The 18,986-nt window shown below is 34.9% G+C and overlaps 1 protein-coding gene across 6 annotated transcripts in view; it reads left to right on the top strand.

Moving 5' to 3' along the window:
- The window catches only part of neo1b (neogenin 1b), a 146,228-nt gene that overhangs the window by 110,194 nt on the left and 17,048 nt on the right, over positions 1–18,986 (top strand). For 5 of the 6 annotated variants that reach the window (XM_039648063.2, XM_039648065.2, XM_039648061.2 and 2 more), the window contains 9 exons: positions 1,893–2,106; positions 3,774–3,928; positions 6,226–6,374; positions 7,488–7,626; positions 8,824–8,873; positions 10,912–11,053; positions 12,554–12,664; positions 17,074–17,268; positions 17,345–17,440. In XM_039648063.2, the coding sequence (XP_039503997.2) occupies positions 1,893–2,106; positions 3,774–3,928; positions 6,226–6,374; positions 7,488–7,626; positions 8,824–8,873; positions 10,912–11,053; positions 12,554–12,664; positions 17,074–17,268; positions 17,345–17,440 (1,251 nt within the window). The remainder of the gene's footprint in view (positions 1–1,892; positions 2,107–3,773; positions 3,929–6,225; positions 6,375–7,487; positions 7,627–8,823; positions 8,874–10,911; positions 11,054–12,553; positions 12,665–17,073; positions 17,269–17,344; positions 17,441–18,986) is intronic. The other variant, XM_039648062.2, reaches the window with a different exon arrangement.

Genomic DNA, 18,986 nt, shown 5'->3' with positions numbered 1-18,986 from the left:
ACATCATCAAACGGCTGGAAATATAGAGATGTAATGTTTAGCGCTCGGCCATGCATACTGAATGAGAGGTACAGAACTTCAAACCCAAAAATTTCCCAGCATCCATTTTTGATCCTACTTGGATTGAATCAGCGCCCTCGGGTCTGCCTCCGATTTCCATTTCTGTTTTATTTCAGAGTGTATTTTTGGTGCATATCTAATAATAATAATAATATCCCAAGGTTCCTCTTGTGCTTGATGTCATTTCCTGACTTAAGATCTTCCCTTTGAAGGGCAGCGTGAGCGTTTCCCCCAGCTGTGAAGACATTAGGGTGTTATTAATGTAAATAAAGATATTAATGTAGCAGGATAAAGTCATAAAGCTGCAGTCATCTTCATCATATCCCATGCTACCATTGTTTTCATCATCAGGGGTCATTCATGATGTTCTGTTCATCTATGATTGGGAATCTCGTGGGTTTGGCTGGTCACGTCTGCAGCTGGTCTGTGATGCCCGTTTCTGTGCCAGACACCGCAGACTGGCACACACCTCGCCCACACAGACACACACTCGAAGGGTGTCGCTCACACCTGAGAGTGAAGCCCGGACACACGCTGTGAGGGGGACGAACGTTCATTGTGCTCCGTTCTGCAAGAGTTATTGTTTTTCTCGGAGGTTTCTCCTCATTGGTGCTCTGGGCTGGTTTCTGCAAACAAGTATAAATGAATAGACGGCTTTTTTCAGTTTCACGTGGATTAGTTTTCCGATCAGCACTTCCTCTCGGAGCCGATTGGCCGATCACACAGGATTCAGTGTTACACGGCCTTGATAATGTCTTTGCGTTAGAAGTTGGACAATAGTTTTCCCTAAAGCACGACTCATCCCCAGGATTTACATTTTTCCAAGAATATTTAAAATAATGAATAGTAGAAATTCATATTTAATTTTATTACTAATAATCAAAAAATGAATTTGCATACATTGTGATGTAGTTATATTAATAGTATTAACATTTGTGTGTGTGCGTGCGTGCATATTAATGTGTATATATTTATAATATTTCTAATTATGGATGGATGGATAGACAGACAAAAGGATAGATAGATAGACAGACAAAATGACAGACAGACAGACAAAATGATAGATAGATAGATAGATAGATAGATAGATAGATAGATAGATAGATAGATAGATAGATAGATAGACAAAATGACAGACAGACAGACAAAATGATAGATAGATACATAGATAGATAGATACATAGATAGATACATAGATAGATAGATGGATGGATGGATGGATGGATGGATGGATGGATGGATGGATGGATGGATGGATGGATGGATGGATGGATGGATGGATGGATGGATGGATGGATGGATGGATGGATGGATGGATGGATGGATGGATGGATGGATGGATGGATGGATGGATAGATAGATAGATAGATAGATGGACAGAAGGGTGTGTTACTAGTGATAAACAGAGTATTGTTTTGCAGTCAATAATTCCAGCACATCAGCTCCAGTTTCCTCTAATTTGCATCTGAGACACTTTTGTAAAATGTGCTATTTTTATGTAGTTGAGCTGTTGTCATCAGTGTGTTTTAATTGCAGGGACAGATGTGAAGGAGTAATTAGCTTGTGCTTACTGATATGAATGTGAATGCTCGTCCTTCCCCTCGGTGTGGCTGCATGTTTAGCCTGGCGTTGAGCCTCCATCTCCTGCTCTGTTTCATAGTAAAGTTGCCGTTTCGTTTTGATTTTTAAGTCATTGTAGTTGTCTTTTCTTTTACGTCAATTATTTTATGTTCTTTTCTTTTTCTTTTTTCCTCGCCCTCCCCCTCCTCCCTGAACTCTTTATCTATAATTTACCCCCCATGTTGCCCCTCCCATCACAATCGCCCTCCAAGACGTTGCCCTTCCTTCTACTGTCCCCTCATTGACCGATGCCACTACTGACCATGTAGCGTCCAGTCCTGCCGGTCCCGCTCCTTCTGCCCCGCGTGACGTGGTGGCATCTCTAGTGTCCACTCGATTCATCAAGCTGACCTGGCGTCAACCCGCCGAACCGCACGGGGAGAACATCACCTACTCTGTGTTCTACAGTCTGGACGGCACTAACAGGTGAAGTCAAGCCAAAATCTATTTCCAGCACATTTAAAAGCATCAGAGTTGCACCAAAAAGTCATGTACATATAAAAAAGAAACCATGCAGCATACAAAATATAAATGCATACAATAAAAAGTACATATAAAAACCTTTAATCCTTGTGCATCAATTAAAAAAAGTTACACACAGGTAAAAAAAGGACAAAAATGTCTGTGTCAAAAAACTGTCATAAAAATGTGACGCTTCGCAGCACAGACTTAAGTTTGGTAGAGGACCCTTTGCAGATTATTGCTGAAGTAAAATAATAATAAGTAAATCCCCCAAAAAAGTTTATGAAAATTACTTATAAAAAATATTTTACATAAAATATATATATTTTTAAATCAGGTTGAACTCAAAACTGCAATAAAATCAAAGCCATAAATCTAAATAGGTTGTGTTCCAAATTTGAGGATTGATATCTCAAAAAATGAGCTTTGGGTAACAGTTTGTTTGGGCGTAGTAACATATTTTCCCCATTGGGTGGCAGCAAAACCCCACTGGAGCTCACAGTGATTGCAGTTTTTCTCTCTCAGTATTACAAACACACACATATTTTTTTATAACACACATACTAACCACACTCTGACATCCAAACCAACACACCCACACAAATATCGTTGAATAATTTATCCAGTTGGCTTTATAATATGCCGGACCAGAAAACAGGAATAAAGCGATATTGGTTTATAGGCCAAACTTAAAAAAAAATGACACCATCTGATAAAAAATAGTAAAAAATATTGAAAACAGAATGAAAGCCTCTTAACAAAGATTGCATAATTTTATTGTCAACTGAACCGGGGATTAAAAAGGGCAGTTTCAATGGGGAAATTTTTGTCCAAAAGGTGCTGAGAGGGAGTATTATTTGTACCTAATGCAAAAAATATTTTTTTAAGAAAATGACGATGAAATAGTAACATTCCAATAAAAATACACACCTGTGCCAATTTTTTTGCAGTTAGCTTTAACACAGGCAAAGTGATAAAAAAAAAACAAAACTGAAAAGGACAAAAATGTCCATAAGGATGCACAACAAAATCCAGAGAACAAATAAGATTAACTCCTGATTTAACCTCACATTTAAAGGGATAGTTGACTTTGAAATTAATTTTTGATATGTTTTATCTTACCTCAAGGGCATCCAAGATGTAGGAGTCTTTGTTTCCACAGTATTTTCAATATTGATATTTTAAGGTCAAACCGTTCGTGTCTGTCAGTCATATAATGGAAGTCTATGGTCACCACCTCAAAGAGCATGCACAGAGAAGTCCACATTAAACATGATTCAATGACTCGTAAATGTAAGTACACATTGATGGCCTAAGACACGAAACGAGCGGTTTTCGCAAAATACTGTGCAAACGTTTAATGCGCAACGACGCATTTTTTAGTTTGACGAGCCGACCAATGAGATTGGTGCTTTTGCTCACGTGTTTGGAGCTTCTGAAGTTACAGTAAAACACAACTTGGGGGCGCTCAAACACTAAACGGTTTTGCCGAGCACACGCATGCAACGGCGAAGAAGATAGCGGAAGAAATGCTCCATTCACAAGGACCGCTCATCTAAATATTTGGTGAGATGCGTGTCTCACACCTTAAAACACAGATCGCATCTCATACTACTGTGGTTTCCTCGCAGGGAGCGTGTGGAGAACACCAGCGGACCGGGAGAGATGCAGGTCACCATTCAGAACCTCGTCCCCGACACCAAGTACACGTTTCGGGTGGTCGCGTCCAACGCTAACGGCCCGGGCGAGAGTTCTGCCCCGCTCACCGTGGCCACCCAGCTGGAGGGTAAAACACCAACACACACACATGTACACACTTCAAGCACAGCTTTGACCACTAGCCAGGTCTGAGGTTTCTCTCTCTACACCTCTCGCTCGCCCACACTACTGTAGTTGTGTTTGCTGCCGCCCGCTTGTTGATCTGGGACTCGCCGAGGTTTCTTCACTGTACAGCATCTGTCAGGAGAGACAGGGACCCGTGTTAATGAGTCGGTCGGAGCTGTCAGGGAAGCTGATCTCACGGGATGAAAGGAGACGGTTGCTCCTGGTGTGTGTCCACGGTCGAGCGAAAACACCAACCGCCTGATGTGCATAGCACGGATATAGACTAAAGGAACCGCATCCCTGCTTGTATGATATCTGACGTGTGTCGTATGCGAAATCCAGATCCAGAACCAAATAGTAGGGATGCGCCAATACCGATAATTCTTGAAAGCCGATATCCGATAGGGCTGGGTAATAAATATTGATTTCTCGATATTAATCGATTCTCATTTTAACGAACCGATATTGATTCTTAAATCTCAAGAATCGATTAGTCATCCTGTTTCATTTGAATGAATGGATCATTGTATCGCGGCTGCGCACATCCAAAAAAATCGTAATAATCTTTGTCCTTTGTTACTATTGATATGAAACAAAGTCTCAATTTTCAAATTACATCCATTTTCTTTAGAAACTCAAAAACATAAATAAGGTTTTGGATCAAGAGAAGCAGCAGCGCTGATCTCTCTTCCGGCTTAATAATACCAGTCACAGCGCCAAATAAACATGAAAGTGTGTTAAAGATAGAGTACAACTTATCCAAATCCGGATCATGTCACATTGATTCGCTCAATCAGCGTTTCAACCGTGGAAAGACGTCAGTTAAACAGCTTGTAATCAATGTATCGTCATATTTACCTCAGAAAACCCACATAAACTCGTTAGTCAGCTAGAAAAAATAACTCTAGAGAGGAGCATTTTGCTAAATATATACACCATATTACATATGCATTATAATCGTAATGTTCTTAATGCATATTTGAATAAATCTGGCAAGTTTTTATGACAGCCACCATTTAAATGTTTATATTTCATATATTATAAAAATAAATAAAAGTGTAATTTAAGTGTTTGTATAGCTACAAAACAGTTCATTATTACCTTCATATTAGGCTAATGAAGCCTATAGGCTACAACTAGACTCTCATAGTTTACAGCATTAGTTAAGAGATTTGATTCCCTTGAGAAAAATTTGCCATTTATTGTAACTGATATCCAAAATAATCAATATCGAATCGAATCGAATTGCAAGCTTATGAATCGTAATCGAATCGAATTGTGAATTTTGTGTCAATACCCAGCCCTAATATCCAATATATCGGCTGATAAATCTGCATCCAAATTTTTATATATTTTTCAGAGCCTGATTACAAAAACACAAGTCTTAATAAGTCATTGATAATAATCTTAAATGTTTCTCGAGCATCAGATCATCATATTAGAGTCATGTGACACTGAAGACTAGAGTAATGATGCTGAAAATACAGCTTTGATCACAGGAATAAATAGTATTTTAAAACAGAAAACTGTTCTTTTAAATTGAAATAGTATTTCACACTTTTTACTGCATTTTCGATCAAATAAATGTAGCTTGGTGAGCAGTTCTTTCAAAAACATCGTATCTTATTTTTATTTCTTGTAAAACAGCTACTCTTAATAACATAACATATTTAATATATAGAGAGATGAGGTTCTAGGTTCACTCCCTGCTTGACTTATACGAACCAAACGAATTAAAGCGACACAATTTTCACTTTCTAGGTCTTTCTAGGTTAGCACTCCTCCGTTTCCTTTGCATGCCACACGCGGACCACAATGCATTTCACTCGTTTGAAGTGTCGAAGTATCCTCAGCGGGATTTTGATGCTGCTTTCTCGCCAGAATATTCTTCTTTTACCATGTGATACTGTCATTATTTAAAGTATCCAGCTGCGGTGGGTTGAAACGTGTCGTCTTTTGTCACTACGCGCTGTTGAAGTTTTCAAAAGCAAAAAATAAAATAAGTGTCAACCAAAAGAAAAAAGCAGAACTGTAAGCAGTGGAAGACTGTGAAGAAATTACTTCAGTGGTCCTTTGTGTTTTCAAACATGTACTTAAAGCTGAAGTACAGACAAACACGCCGTCTCGTTTCTTCTGCTCTCCTTCAGTTCCTGTTCCTAAAACTTTATAAAAACTGGAAGAACTTTAGTTTAGTGCAGATTTGTACCAGTGTTTCTTTTTTTAGATGTAGCTGATCTTCCTCTCTTCTTCATCTCTCAGTTCAGGTACCGGGTCCGGCCCCGAATCTGCAGGTGGTCTCAGTCGGAGCCGCTTCAGTCGCTCTGAGCTGGGAGAGACCGGTCAACGGGAACGGGGACATTCAGACATACAAACTCTTCTACAGTGAGAAGGGACAAGACTCGGAGCAGGTGAACAACTCATCATCATCATCATCAGCTCATTAACATATGACTGCCCACATTTACAGATCAGTGCAGATGTAGCATTTAGCAACTTGACCTTAATCTAACAAAGAATTACCATGATATCATCATAGTATTTTTTATAGTTATAGTTATACCACAGGGGATTTTTTTCGCATTGTTTTTTTTTTTTTCTTTTACATTTACTAATGTTATTCCAATTTTTCTACATTTATATTTTTCTCCAATTTTTCTATATTTTTTGCATTTTATTTTTGATAATACCAAATTTTTTACATATATATATATTTTTTTTTTGCACATTTACTGTGATACCACATTTTTTTACATATATATTTTTGCACATTTACTCTGATAATACCAAGTTTTTTTTTACGTATATTTTTGCACATTTACTCTGGTAATAACAAGTTTTTTACATATATTTTTGCACATTTACTCTGACACCATTTTTTTTACATATATTTTTGGATTTTATTTTTGATAATACCAAATTTTTTACATATATATTTTTGCACATTTACTTTGATAATACCCCATTGTTTTACATATATTTTTGTACATTTACTGTGATAATACCAAGTTTTTTACATATATTTTTGCTTTTTATTTTTGATAATACCAAGTTTTTTACATATATTTTTGCATTTTATTTTTGATAATACCAAGTTTTTTTACATACATTTTTGCACATTTACTCTGATAATACCAAATTTTTGTTTATTTGGATGTATTTTTTGCACATTTACTGTGATAATACATTGCTTTTTAAATATTTTGTGCATGTTTACTTTTTTTATTGTATTAGACATTCTGGTGATGATGTGTTTTAATTTTTTTTTTTTTAAGTAACATTTACTGTGGTAATACCATGTTTTTTTTTTGACCCAGTTGTTTTAGACGTACAATGGTAATGTTTTGGTTTTGTTTGTTTTTTCTGGGATTTTTTCTCGCTTTTTAGACATTTTTTTTTTAGTAAAGATGGAGGGTGACCATATCAGGGGTTAATTACATAGTTTTAAAGAAATTCTACAGTAAAAAGTACCAATGCATAAAGTGCAGATTTAGTCCATCATGTTGTGTGTGTTTGTCCTGCAGGACATGGACGTCACGGGTCTGTCCTACACCATGACGGGGCTCAAGAAGTTCACAGAGTACAGTTTCAGGGTGGTGGCGTACAACAAACACGGGCCTGGCGTCTCCACCGACGACGTCACGGTCCGAACGCTGTCTGACGGTGAGCTTCGTGAAGCCTGATGTTTAACCCCTCGACGACTTTGATTTTTCTCTCTGCCTTGACTTGGACTTCAAATAGCAGTTAAAGTGCCTTTACTACTGGTGGAGATTTGACATTCACGCTGATTTGTCAGTGATTTGATCTCCGTATTCATGAGCATGTTTTTGTGTCAGCGTTGTCTCGAGACTCGTCGCCGTGTTAGAAACACTTTACATTGTAAAGTGTTACCAAAAATATGTTTGTTTGTTTTTTAATCTGATTCAGATTAATTTGATAAATTACTCCTCATAATAGAATAAAATTGATCTTAAAAAATTTATTTAATTTGAATTTAAATATATTAACCCTTGTGCATCAATGAAAAAAGTTATTAAGGTATATAGAGGACAAAAATGCCCATAAGGATGCACAAGAGTTAATTAAACAAATATTAAACATTTATATAAAATGTATATTTGATATAAAGAAAAATATTTAAATAATCTTTAATATTTTCTAATTATTTTTAAAATTATTATTTATGTTATACTCATATATATATATATATATATATATATATATATATATATATATATATAAAAACTGAAATATTGAAAGTATTAAATAAGTTTTAAGTAATATGTGTTTTATATTCTCTTGCCCATTTTTCCAATTTGCCACTAATTGTCCAAAATTTCAAACCCTCATTCAAAATCACTTTGATGAAGAACTAACTTCATGCCCATTTAAAAATGCAGTAAGTAAACTTTAATGCACAATGAGGTATTTAGAGGACAGCATCTCCGCTTCAGGAGCACCACTATTGCCAGATTTTGTCTCTCTCTCTGGGAAGACAGCGGGCATGTGACAGGTGGTGTTGTAATCGTACTCGCTCACTCCACGACGGAGCGATTTGGGACGTGACAGGAAGTGTAACGCAAGTGTAAATAATATAACAAAGTGTTTTATTAAAGTGAGCCGTTAACGCTGGCAAGCACACAAACACACACAAACAACGGCTGTTACTGTCTCAGTGAAATCCTGATCATCTGATAGAACAAGAGATGTGGAATAAAGTGGCAAAAACACACCCACGACTGCATCCTAAAATACACAGCTGTCGCAGAGTCTTTGAATGTGTGGATAAACCAATTATTTCATCGCAACTTTGCAGCTCGGGTTGTTGTCGCTCAATAATAAACCTGATTTGTGTTTCAGTGCCGAGCGCCCCTCCGCAGAACCTTACTCTGGAGGTCCTGAACTCAACGGTAAGATTGACTAGCGTCCTGGTGCCCGTAATGATTTAAAGAACTGCGTTGACCCTTCATCAGCTTTTATCATTGACTCATCGGGTCAGAAAAATTACCATGTTCCCACACTAGAGCCGCACAATTAATCATTAAAGGACGGCCATCTCGAGTCAAACACCCACGCCATCTTATTCCTAAATGATAGCTCTGTCTATTAAACCTTTGACATCACAGCGAACTACACGTCTACACAGTGTGTCGTGTGTAGACATGAAAACAGGCTTTTCAACCACACTGCATAATTATCTCTGTTAGTTATTCAAAGTGTCACAGAAGTGCTGGATTACAAGGGATTTAAACACTGATGTCTGAGGTAAATCACCTTTTAAAGTAACTTAGCATTGATCAATGACGTTATTACACCAGTAGGTGGCGACATGTGACACGCTGATTTATCCAGTAATAAAACAGGTGACGTTTTTGTGCGAGTCATTAAAGGAACACGCCGACTTTTTGGGACTTATTCGCCGTATCCGCCAGAGTTAGATATGTCCGTACATACCTTTTTCATCTGACGCACACACCGCTAGCCTAGCTTAGCTTAGCACAGAGACTGGATGTAAATGGATACAGCTAGCATACTAATCTGACTCGGGGGAATACGGTGAATAAGTCCCAAAAAGTCGGCGTGTTCCTTTAAATCTTTCATTAATTTTTTTTTTCCATGTTTTTTTAATGCAGTAATTTTGTCAAAACCTTGAGTAACTTGCATGTTATTTTGTTTAGTTGAATCGTGATCTCCATTTTAAAAAAAAAGTTGTAATTATTTTTATGGCTGTGCAAAAGTTAATTGCGATTAATCGCATCCAAAATAAAAGTCTGTGTTTGCATAATATATTTGTGTGTGCGGTATATAATTATTTTGTGTATATATAAATACCTATGCATGCATGTATATATTTAAGAATTATTTGCGCTTAAATTCTGTATATGTATATAAATACATAATCTATATTATATAAATATAAATATTTTATATATGAATAACACATTTTCTTAAATATATACTTGCATGTATGTGTGTTTATATATACAAAATACATATGCATGCATGTATATGTTGAAGAATTATTTGCGCTTAAATTCTGTATATATATATATATATATATATAAATACATAATCTATATTATATAAATATAAATATTTTATATATGAATAACACATTTTCTTAAATATATACATGCATGTGTGTGTATTTATATATACAAAATAATTATATACAGCACACACAAATATATTATGTAAACACAGACTTTTATTTTGGATGCGATTAATCGCAATTAATTTTTGCACAGCTCTAATTATCTTATTTTATATATATGGAACAAAAATTATTTAATGGGCTTAAAAATAGGCCAATATTTCCTTATGCAAAATTATTGTGAATGAGTGAAATTGTCCTTTTTTTTCATAAATAATTCGACAGAATGCAAGTCAAAAATCTTACTGACTTTAAAAATAGACCTGTTTTTCCTTATGCAATACATATATACTGTATATCATCTTGATTCTTTTAATTTTGGGGTGAAATGTGACCCGGACATGTTCTTGTGAGGTTCATCCAATTATGACATTTTGGCAGACTCCGTAGTTACATTTCTGTAGGTGCTTTTACTAAGTTACTTTAAGCTCATTATTCATCAGTCGACTCGAAACCCAAAGTAGAAGTTAATGTTTCATTATCAGAACCGTCCCAATGCAGGAAGCTTGACATGTTTCCCACCGTCAGGACTGGATCATCTCCTGTTTCATAAAGCATTCTTGGGTTTTTTCTTCATTCATTATTGCGTAGCCTGAAGGCTTTGCTTCTCTCAGCTGTCTTTCTGAAATGAACTCATGACACATGACAGCATTAGCTCTGACAGCTCACACAGTCTTTTCAGGTGCACCTCTAGACGTTTATATAACACGCTCCCAGAAGCCTACCTGCTCAATTAAAATGCACTGACTCTACTCGTGTTGGAAGCTCACCATGTGCCGTGTTTTGTGCCCCAGAGCATCATGGTCCGCTGGCTGGCGCCCCCTCCTGGTACCCTGAACGGAGAGCTGACGGGATATAAAGTACGCTACCGGAAAGGACTGAGGAGAGCCGACGCTATCGAGATCTCGACCTCGCAGCTCTTTCAGCTCATTGATGGTATTATTACCAACCGGATCTCCTTTTATTTTCTATTACAGTACTGGTGGCAACACTTTACAATGAGGCTCATTAGTTAACTACATTACTGCACTTCTACAGCATTTATTAATCTTTTTTAATGTTCATTTTCAACTTTTACTAATACTTTATTAAAATCTTTATTATTTTTTTATTTTTTTTTTATTAAGAAATAAATCCAAATACAAAATACGATATATAACAGGAATGCTTCACACGACAGATATCACATATATTGAAACAAGTTCAAACAAATAAACAGGGATAACAAAAATAAAAGGAGAAGAAAAAAAATACAAATAAAAACTAAATAAATATACATTAAAAAAAAGCTCAATATTTCTTTCTTTTCCTATAGACACTTTTAATCTTCATATAATTTGGTAAACTAAGTGGGGGCATTAATTACAATACGAAGAAGTGTTACCGCAATATTTTTTAATGTTTTGAGTTAGCTTTTTTATATATATAGTTTGAGTTTTCAGTTTAGTTTTAGCCATTTTGTCATGTGTAGTAGTTTATACACACTGCCGTTTTTAAATGTTTTTAAAAGAAGTCTCGTATGTTCGCCAAGGCTGCGTTTATTTGATTATTATTTAAGGAAAACTTAAATTAACTGTTTTCTATATCTGAATATATTGTTAAAGTTTAATTTATTCCTGTGATCAAAGCTGAATTTATCATCATTACTCTAATACGATGAACTGATGCTCAAGAAACATTTCTTTTTTTTGTGTGTGTGATCAACTCTTTATTGTCTTTAGAAACAAAGATAAAACAAACATCTACAAAATAAATAAAAGACAGGGAAGGTGGAACAACAAACACATCAATAAATGTACAGTATGACAGAGAACATAAGTAAAAAATATATATATATATAATTATTATTATCAATGTTGAAAACAGTTGTGGACATTTTTTTTCAGGATTGTTTTATTTAATTTATTAATTTATTTACAATACATTATAAATGTCTTTACAGTATCAATTTAATGCATCCTTGCTGAATACAAGTTTTAATGATTTCTTTTATTTCTATACTGGCTGCCAAATTATGAGATGATATTTTATATTTATTATATATATATATATATATATATATATATATATAGCATCTTTTCCCTATGGTATCAGTGTCAAAATTGTAGCTAGTAACTTTGGAAAACCACAAGCTTTTAGTTGATTGAGCTTTTATGTTTTGTTTTTAGCACTGATAGTTTTATCTGTGTTTTATTGTTCTTTTATTTAAATTGTTGCACTTTTTAAAGCATTTTGTGATTTATATCTGTGATCGGTCCTGAAAATAATATATATATATATATATTAAAAAAGGTAAAAAAATATATATAAATTAAAAAATATTTTAAAAAATATATATTAAAAAGGGTAATATATATATATATATATATATATATATACTGTATATTGCGTATTTAATTCACCAAATCCTAAGCCTTTTTTTCTTCGGTGTTTAAGGTCTGGAGAAAGGAAAGGTTTACACGGTGAGAGTGTCGGCCACCACTGTGAACGGAAGCGGACCAACGACGGAGTGGATCGCAGCGGAAACCTTCGAGAACGACCTCGACGGTAAGGAATCACACAAACACACACATCTTTCACTTTATTCCCTGCTGCTTCCCATTGGTGGAGGCATCCCTGCGGCCCAGTGGTGTGTTTGTCCGGGAGAGAGACTCTTAGACTGATGATTCACAGATAAGATCACCGTCTGACGCCGTTACACCACCATGACTCGTTGAGAATCACCGTAAGAGCTTGTACAAAAGAGAAAACAAAACCCCAAAATGAATGAAGTGAACGCATCAAAACAGAGTACAAATAAGCCAACTTAATGACTTAAACATACCTAAATATCAAACAAATAATCTTTATACAAAGGAAACAAATCAAAACAACAATATAAACACTACCGGTCAAAAGTTTTAGATCAGTGAGATTTTTTATGTTTTTAAAGAAGTATCTTCTGCTCACCAAGGCTGCAATTATTTGATAAAAAATACAAAAAAAAAACAGTAATATTGTGAAATATTATTACAATTTAAAACAGCAGTTTTCTATGTGAATGTATAGTGAAGTGTAATTTATTCCTGTGATCAAAGCTGAATTTTCAGCATCATTACTCCAGTTTTCAGGGTCACATGATCCTACAGAAATCATTCTAATATGATGATTTTATGCTCAAAAAACCTAAATTATTATTTTCAATGTTGAAAACAGTCGTGTACCATTTTTTCCCCCAAAATTCTGTTGAATAGAAAGTTCAAAAGAGCAGCATTTATTTAAAATATAATCTTTTCTAACATTATAAATGTCTTTACTGTAACTTTTGATCAATTTAACTCATCCTTGATGAATAAAAGTATTTTCTAATTTCTTTCCCCCAAAAATAAAAAATAAATTCTTTTTGAATGGTAGTGATTAATGTTACAAAAGCTTTCCATTTCAGATCAATTCTGTTCTTTTGAACTTTCTAATCATCAAAGAATCCTGAAATAAAAATGTAAAAAACTGTTTTCAACATGGATAATAATCATAAATGTTTCTTGAACATCATATTATAATTATTTCTGCTGGATCATGTGACACTGAAGACTGGAGTAATGATGCTGTAAATTCAGCTTTGATCACAGGAATAAATTACACTTCACTATACATTCACATAGAAAACTGCTGTTTTAAATTGTAATAATTTTTCAAAATATTACTGGGTGGTTTTTTTTTTTTGTATTTTTTTATCAAATAATTGCTGCAAAAAAAAACTTTTGACCGGTAGTGTATCACTCGTCTGTTAAACTCTGACACGGGAATCCTGGGAAAATGGCATTTGTTTAATGCACTTCTGTTGTTGAATGAAAAGCCTTTGAGTTATTTGGATTAATATGTCCGTTTATCTTTCCGAAGGCCATAAGAATCGCAGCACAAAAGGAAACTTTACACCGCTCAGTTGGTTACAGTAAATTCAATTGATTTCCGGCTTGGGAGAACGCTGATGTGATTACTCGTGACATTGGGCTCGGATAACCGTGTCTGAGCTGTTGGGTTAGCGCCGTAGCTGTTGTGTTAGATCTGTGTTTCAGTGCTGAGCGCAGGAGATACAACACTTTCATTTACAGGCTGTTTCCACTAGTGCCGATGGACATTAGGAGAACTTGCAAGAACATTCATTTAACTCGCATTAAAGGAGTAGTTCACTTTAAAAAAAAACAAAAAAACTTTTGCTTATAATTTACTCACCCCCATGTCATCCAAGATGTCCATGTCTTTCTTTCTTCAGTCGAAAAGAAATTAAGGCTTTTGATGAAAACATTCCAGGATTTTCTCCATATAATGGACTTCAATGGGGACCAAACGGTTCAAGGTCCAAATGAGAGTTTCAGTGCAAACTGTTCAAAGGGCTTTAAACGATTCTAGACGATGAATAAGGGTCTTATCAAGAGAAATGATCGCCATTTCAAAAATAAATAACAAAGTTTAAGTTTTCTAAGCTCAAATGCTCGCCTTGCTCTGTTCTGTGATGCGCGCTCGTGACTCTCCTGTTCGAACTCGTTCATCAAAATGAACAAATCTTTATTCGAGTCATTTTGTTCATTCAACGAACGAAATGAACGAATTGACTCGAAAAAAGATTTGTTCATCGTCTAGTGTCGTTTAAAGCCCTTTGAACCGTTTGGACCCCATTGAAGTCCATTATATGGAGAAAATCCTGGAATGTTTTCATTAAAAACCTTCATTTCTTTTTGACTGAAGAAAGAAAGACATGGACATCTTGGATGACACGGGGGTGAGTAAATTATCAGCAAATTTTTTTAAAAGTCAACTACTCCTTTAAGTCTATTTTTAGGACCATTTTAGGGCTTTTTTATGATGTTTTTATAAGAATTAAGCTCATATTCCCCCAAAATTCTTCCTACTGTAATAGGAAAAAGTACTATTATTATTATTATTTGTATTATATTATTATTTATGTGCTGTTTTATTTTAGAATTAAAGTGCTGAATAGTCCGACTTCATTTTCGTTGTACAATTTATAATTGTACACTTGTACACTTCCTCTGGAAATTCACCCGGTAATTGAAAGCCATATTTCTGCGCTGAAGGAAGCGGTTTTCTTGATGCGAGAGGAACATTTTTAGTGCGTCTTTGCCTCCGTCCTCATCAAAGAGCAGCGGGGAGCTCTGAAACGAAGCGAACAAGCAGACACGGAGGCATTTTAGCCGATTTAGATTGCTAAGTTGGATTAATAACTTGCATTTTCATTCGCAATTGGACGTATGGAGGGACCCAAGCACTATGGGAGTGTGTGTAACCCTCTTTGGGCTCACTTCCATCTGCTAAAATGGGAAAAGCTCTGTGACAGCCAGACCAAAGCATCTCTCTCAACCGCTAATGCCTCCGCTTCATCCACTCCGACTTGAATTAGCCCCACAAATAGGCCGGCGTTTGAAATAATGAGTCAATTTAATGACTCTAAATCCAAAAGGATTTGTCGGAAATTAGCAGCGTTGCCTTATAAATCAGAACGGGCATTAGCGCGGGCCCCTAAGATAATGCTGTCCGTGGATCCGTTTGTGCACAAGTTCTGCTTTTAAACTCAAATACGAATGAATTAAAGTAGTGTGCTTGAAAGCTGCGGTTTAGCTAAGCGCTACACTCGACCTGATCTATAGTGCTGTGAACATTCATTTCATACTTTTATTTTGAAATAGTCTCCTAATAATCCTCTCAGTGTGGTCATGCTTGAAAGAGAGCTTTGATTCTTGTGTTCGATGTGTTCAGACTTGTATCTGGTGCACTATCAAGATTCACACACAGAGAGAAGTGAGCGTACGCGATTACCTGCCCTCACCCTAACTATCTAACCCTAACCCATACACACACATCATTATATGCGCTAGTACATCATTACTGGTATTATAGTAACAGACTTTGTTTGATTCTGTCGTGTACAATCCAACAAAGTCTATTACAATAAGAATAATAATAAAAAAATGATTATGTGGACATTTACACTGTATTGAGACGTGAATAATAATATTTTTACAGTTTTCAACAGTAATTGTCATTGTTGAACCCTTGCTCTTATTATAATAATACCTTTTTTATTTTATTTTTTATTTATTATTTATTTTTATTATTTTTATTATTTTTTATTTATTATTTATTTTTATTATTTTTTAATTATTATTTATTTTATTTTTTATTATGTTTTTGATTTCTCTGTTATCATTATTTTAGCAAATCATTTATTTGATATGTTTTGAGACATTCAGAGAGTTAGTAAAAGTAAAAAAAAGAATTAAGTAAATTATCTATTTTTTATGAAGTATTTATTGTGTATTTATACATAACGTCACTGTATTAATTTATAATGTGTCATTAATGCGTGATATTTGTGTCAATAATAATTTGTGTCAAGCACAGGTCCCCCAAAGTGCTCGGGCCGGCTCTGTTGTCCACTCAGATTCAAGTAACAGAACTAATGCTTATAAATTAGGGCTGTGCAAGAATTAATTGCGATTAATTAATTAATTCCAAAATAAAAGTCTGTGTTTACATAATATATTTGTGTGTGCTGTATATAATTATTTTGTATATATAAATAACTGCATGCATGTATATATTTAAGAATTACTTGCGCTTAAATTCTGTATATCTATATAAATACATAATCTAAATTATATAAATATAAATATGTTATATATGAATAACACATTTTCTTAAATATATACATGCATGCATGTGTGTGTGAGTATTTATATATACAAAATAATTATATACAGCACACATATAATATGTGATTAATCGCAATTAATTTTTGCACAGCCCTATTATAAATATAATAATAGCCCAAAATAATAATCACAAATCATGATGTTGAGTCACTCAAAATCAGGGGATTTCTTTTATCATGAAAGCCCTGTATATATTGTCAAAGATGAGCAGGTTGTATCTTGATCTGTTGATTGTGTGTATTACAGAGTCTCAGGTACCAGGAGTCCCCAGTTCTCTTCATGTTCGTCCTCTCGTGAACCGAATCGTGGTGACTTGGACTCCTCCAGAAAACCAGGATATTTTAGTCCGAGGTTATAAGATCGGATACGGGATCGGAAGCCCTCATGCCCACACGGTTAATCTGGATTACAAGCAGCGTTTCTACAGCATCGATAACCTCGGTGGGCGTCTTTAATGCTACAGATATTCTGACATCAGCTGTGTTTTCAGGCGCTTTATGAATGTTTTCCTCTGCAGATCCCAGTTCCCATTACGTCATCACTCTCAAGGCGTTCAACAACATGGGCGAAGGCGTACCCATCTACAACAGCGCCACAACTAGACCTCAGTCCGGTAAGACATTTCCCGTCTCTATTCAGGCAAGATGACAACAACAACATGCGCAATGATATTTATTCAGACATAACATGCTGTTTTTACTAGTGTGATCAGGACACTAGAATTTCTAACTTCGATACGATACCTTGAAAAATATCGATTTTCGATACCACGGAGAAAAATCTGCCGCAATATTAAGGGGGAAGTTTTTTTTTATTTAGCTAAATATAACAAGTCTAGAACATGACAATGAGGTATATTTTACATGAACAAAAATGTAGAGCTACATTATAGAAACCAGAGCTAACATTATCCGTTGTATTTTTTATTACATACTGTTATCAAAAAATTAAAATGTACTGTAACATAAAAGCACTTAACAGTATCAAATTGGAGGATAGAGTGTCAGTAATGTATAATAATACGATTAAACATTAAATTTTCAGTTAAAGGCATCGCATTACTGAATTCAGAGATGCCATTGCCTGTTTAGTTTAATTAGTATCTGTGTAATCAAATTGATGATAATCGCTAATGAAGGAAAATTGATGAATTAAATAATAAAGTTTTTTTAGTTTTTTTTTTTTTTGTTGTTGTTGTTGTTTTGTTTTTTTTTTTGTTTGTTTTTTGTTGTTGTTTTTTTTGTTTGTTTCTTGTTTCTTTTTGCACTGTATGACTTAACAAACATTTTGTCTGCCTTGTACTTTTGTGCCATTGCCTGAAATAAATAATAAAAAAAAATAATAATAATAAAAAAAAGAAAAAAAGAAAAAAAAAAGTTAAATAGGCACAAGCTAATTTACATTTGACCACAGTTACAATATTTACTTGTCTAAGATTAGTCAGTCAGATTATGTTAACTTTAAGAAAACGGTGAAAAGACGAGACAACACAACAACAATACTAGGCCATCTTGGTTAATGTTTTAGAAAAGTTCAAATTAGTGTTTCCTTTAGGATTTTAATTAGCAGTGGGGACACGTCTGTCCAAACAACAAACACCCCTGATGCTGGTACCCCTGGAGCCTTTCCTTAAGTCAGTTTTCATTCTCCGACATTAACTTTTGCTATTTAACCCGAGCGAATGAGACGAGTGCATCACGTGTGGTGTTTGTCAACGCGCCTTTGGAAAGAAGTGAAAGTGACCGTACTTTGGGAAATTAGTATTGGTATCGTTCAGATATTTCAGTATCGATATTTATCGAAATATCGATATTTTTGACAACACTAGTTAATTTATGTAAGTGAGGACAGCAAAATAAAGTAAACTGTGACAAAAATTCTTCATACAGTGACTACCAGTAACATTTCCTCCACTTTGAGCTGATCAAGTGTGTTTTCTGTAAGTGCTAATGCTCTTTTTACACACACACTGAACAACATGAGGCATTGCTTGGTCACTGGTTGAGCCGAACTGGATTGTGGAGTTAAATTTAACAGATATTCAACATAATTCATGTGTGAGAGTCCAACAGAAGGACGGACTAAACCAGTCAAATATGTCGTATTTTATTAGCATTTTCTAAACTATAGCGAATAAACTGAGATGATGTGGAATAAGT

This window comes from Pimephales promelas, chromosome 25, assembly GCF_988280905.1.
Source record: "Pimephales promelas chromosome 25, fPimPro1.hap1.1, whole genome shotgun sequence".
Taxonomy (NCBI): domain Eukaryota; kingdom Metazoa; phylum Chordata; class Actinopteri; order Cypriniformes; family Leuciscidae; genus Pimephales; species Pimephales promelas.
Note: the sequence above shows the minus strand (reverse complement) of the source record. Positions and strands in the feature narration are given on the sequence as shown.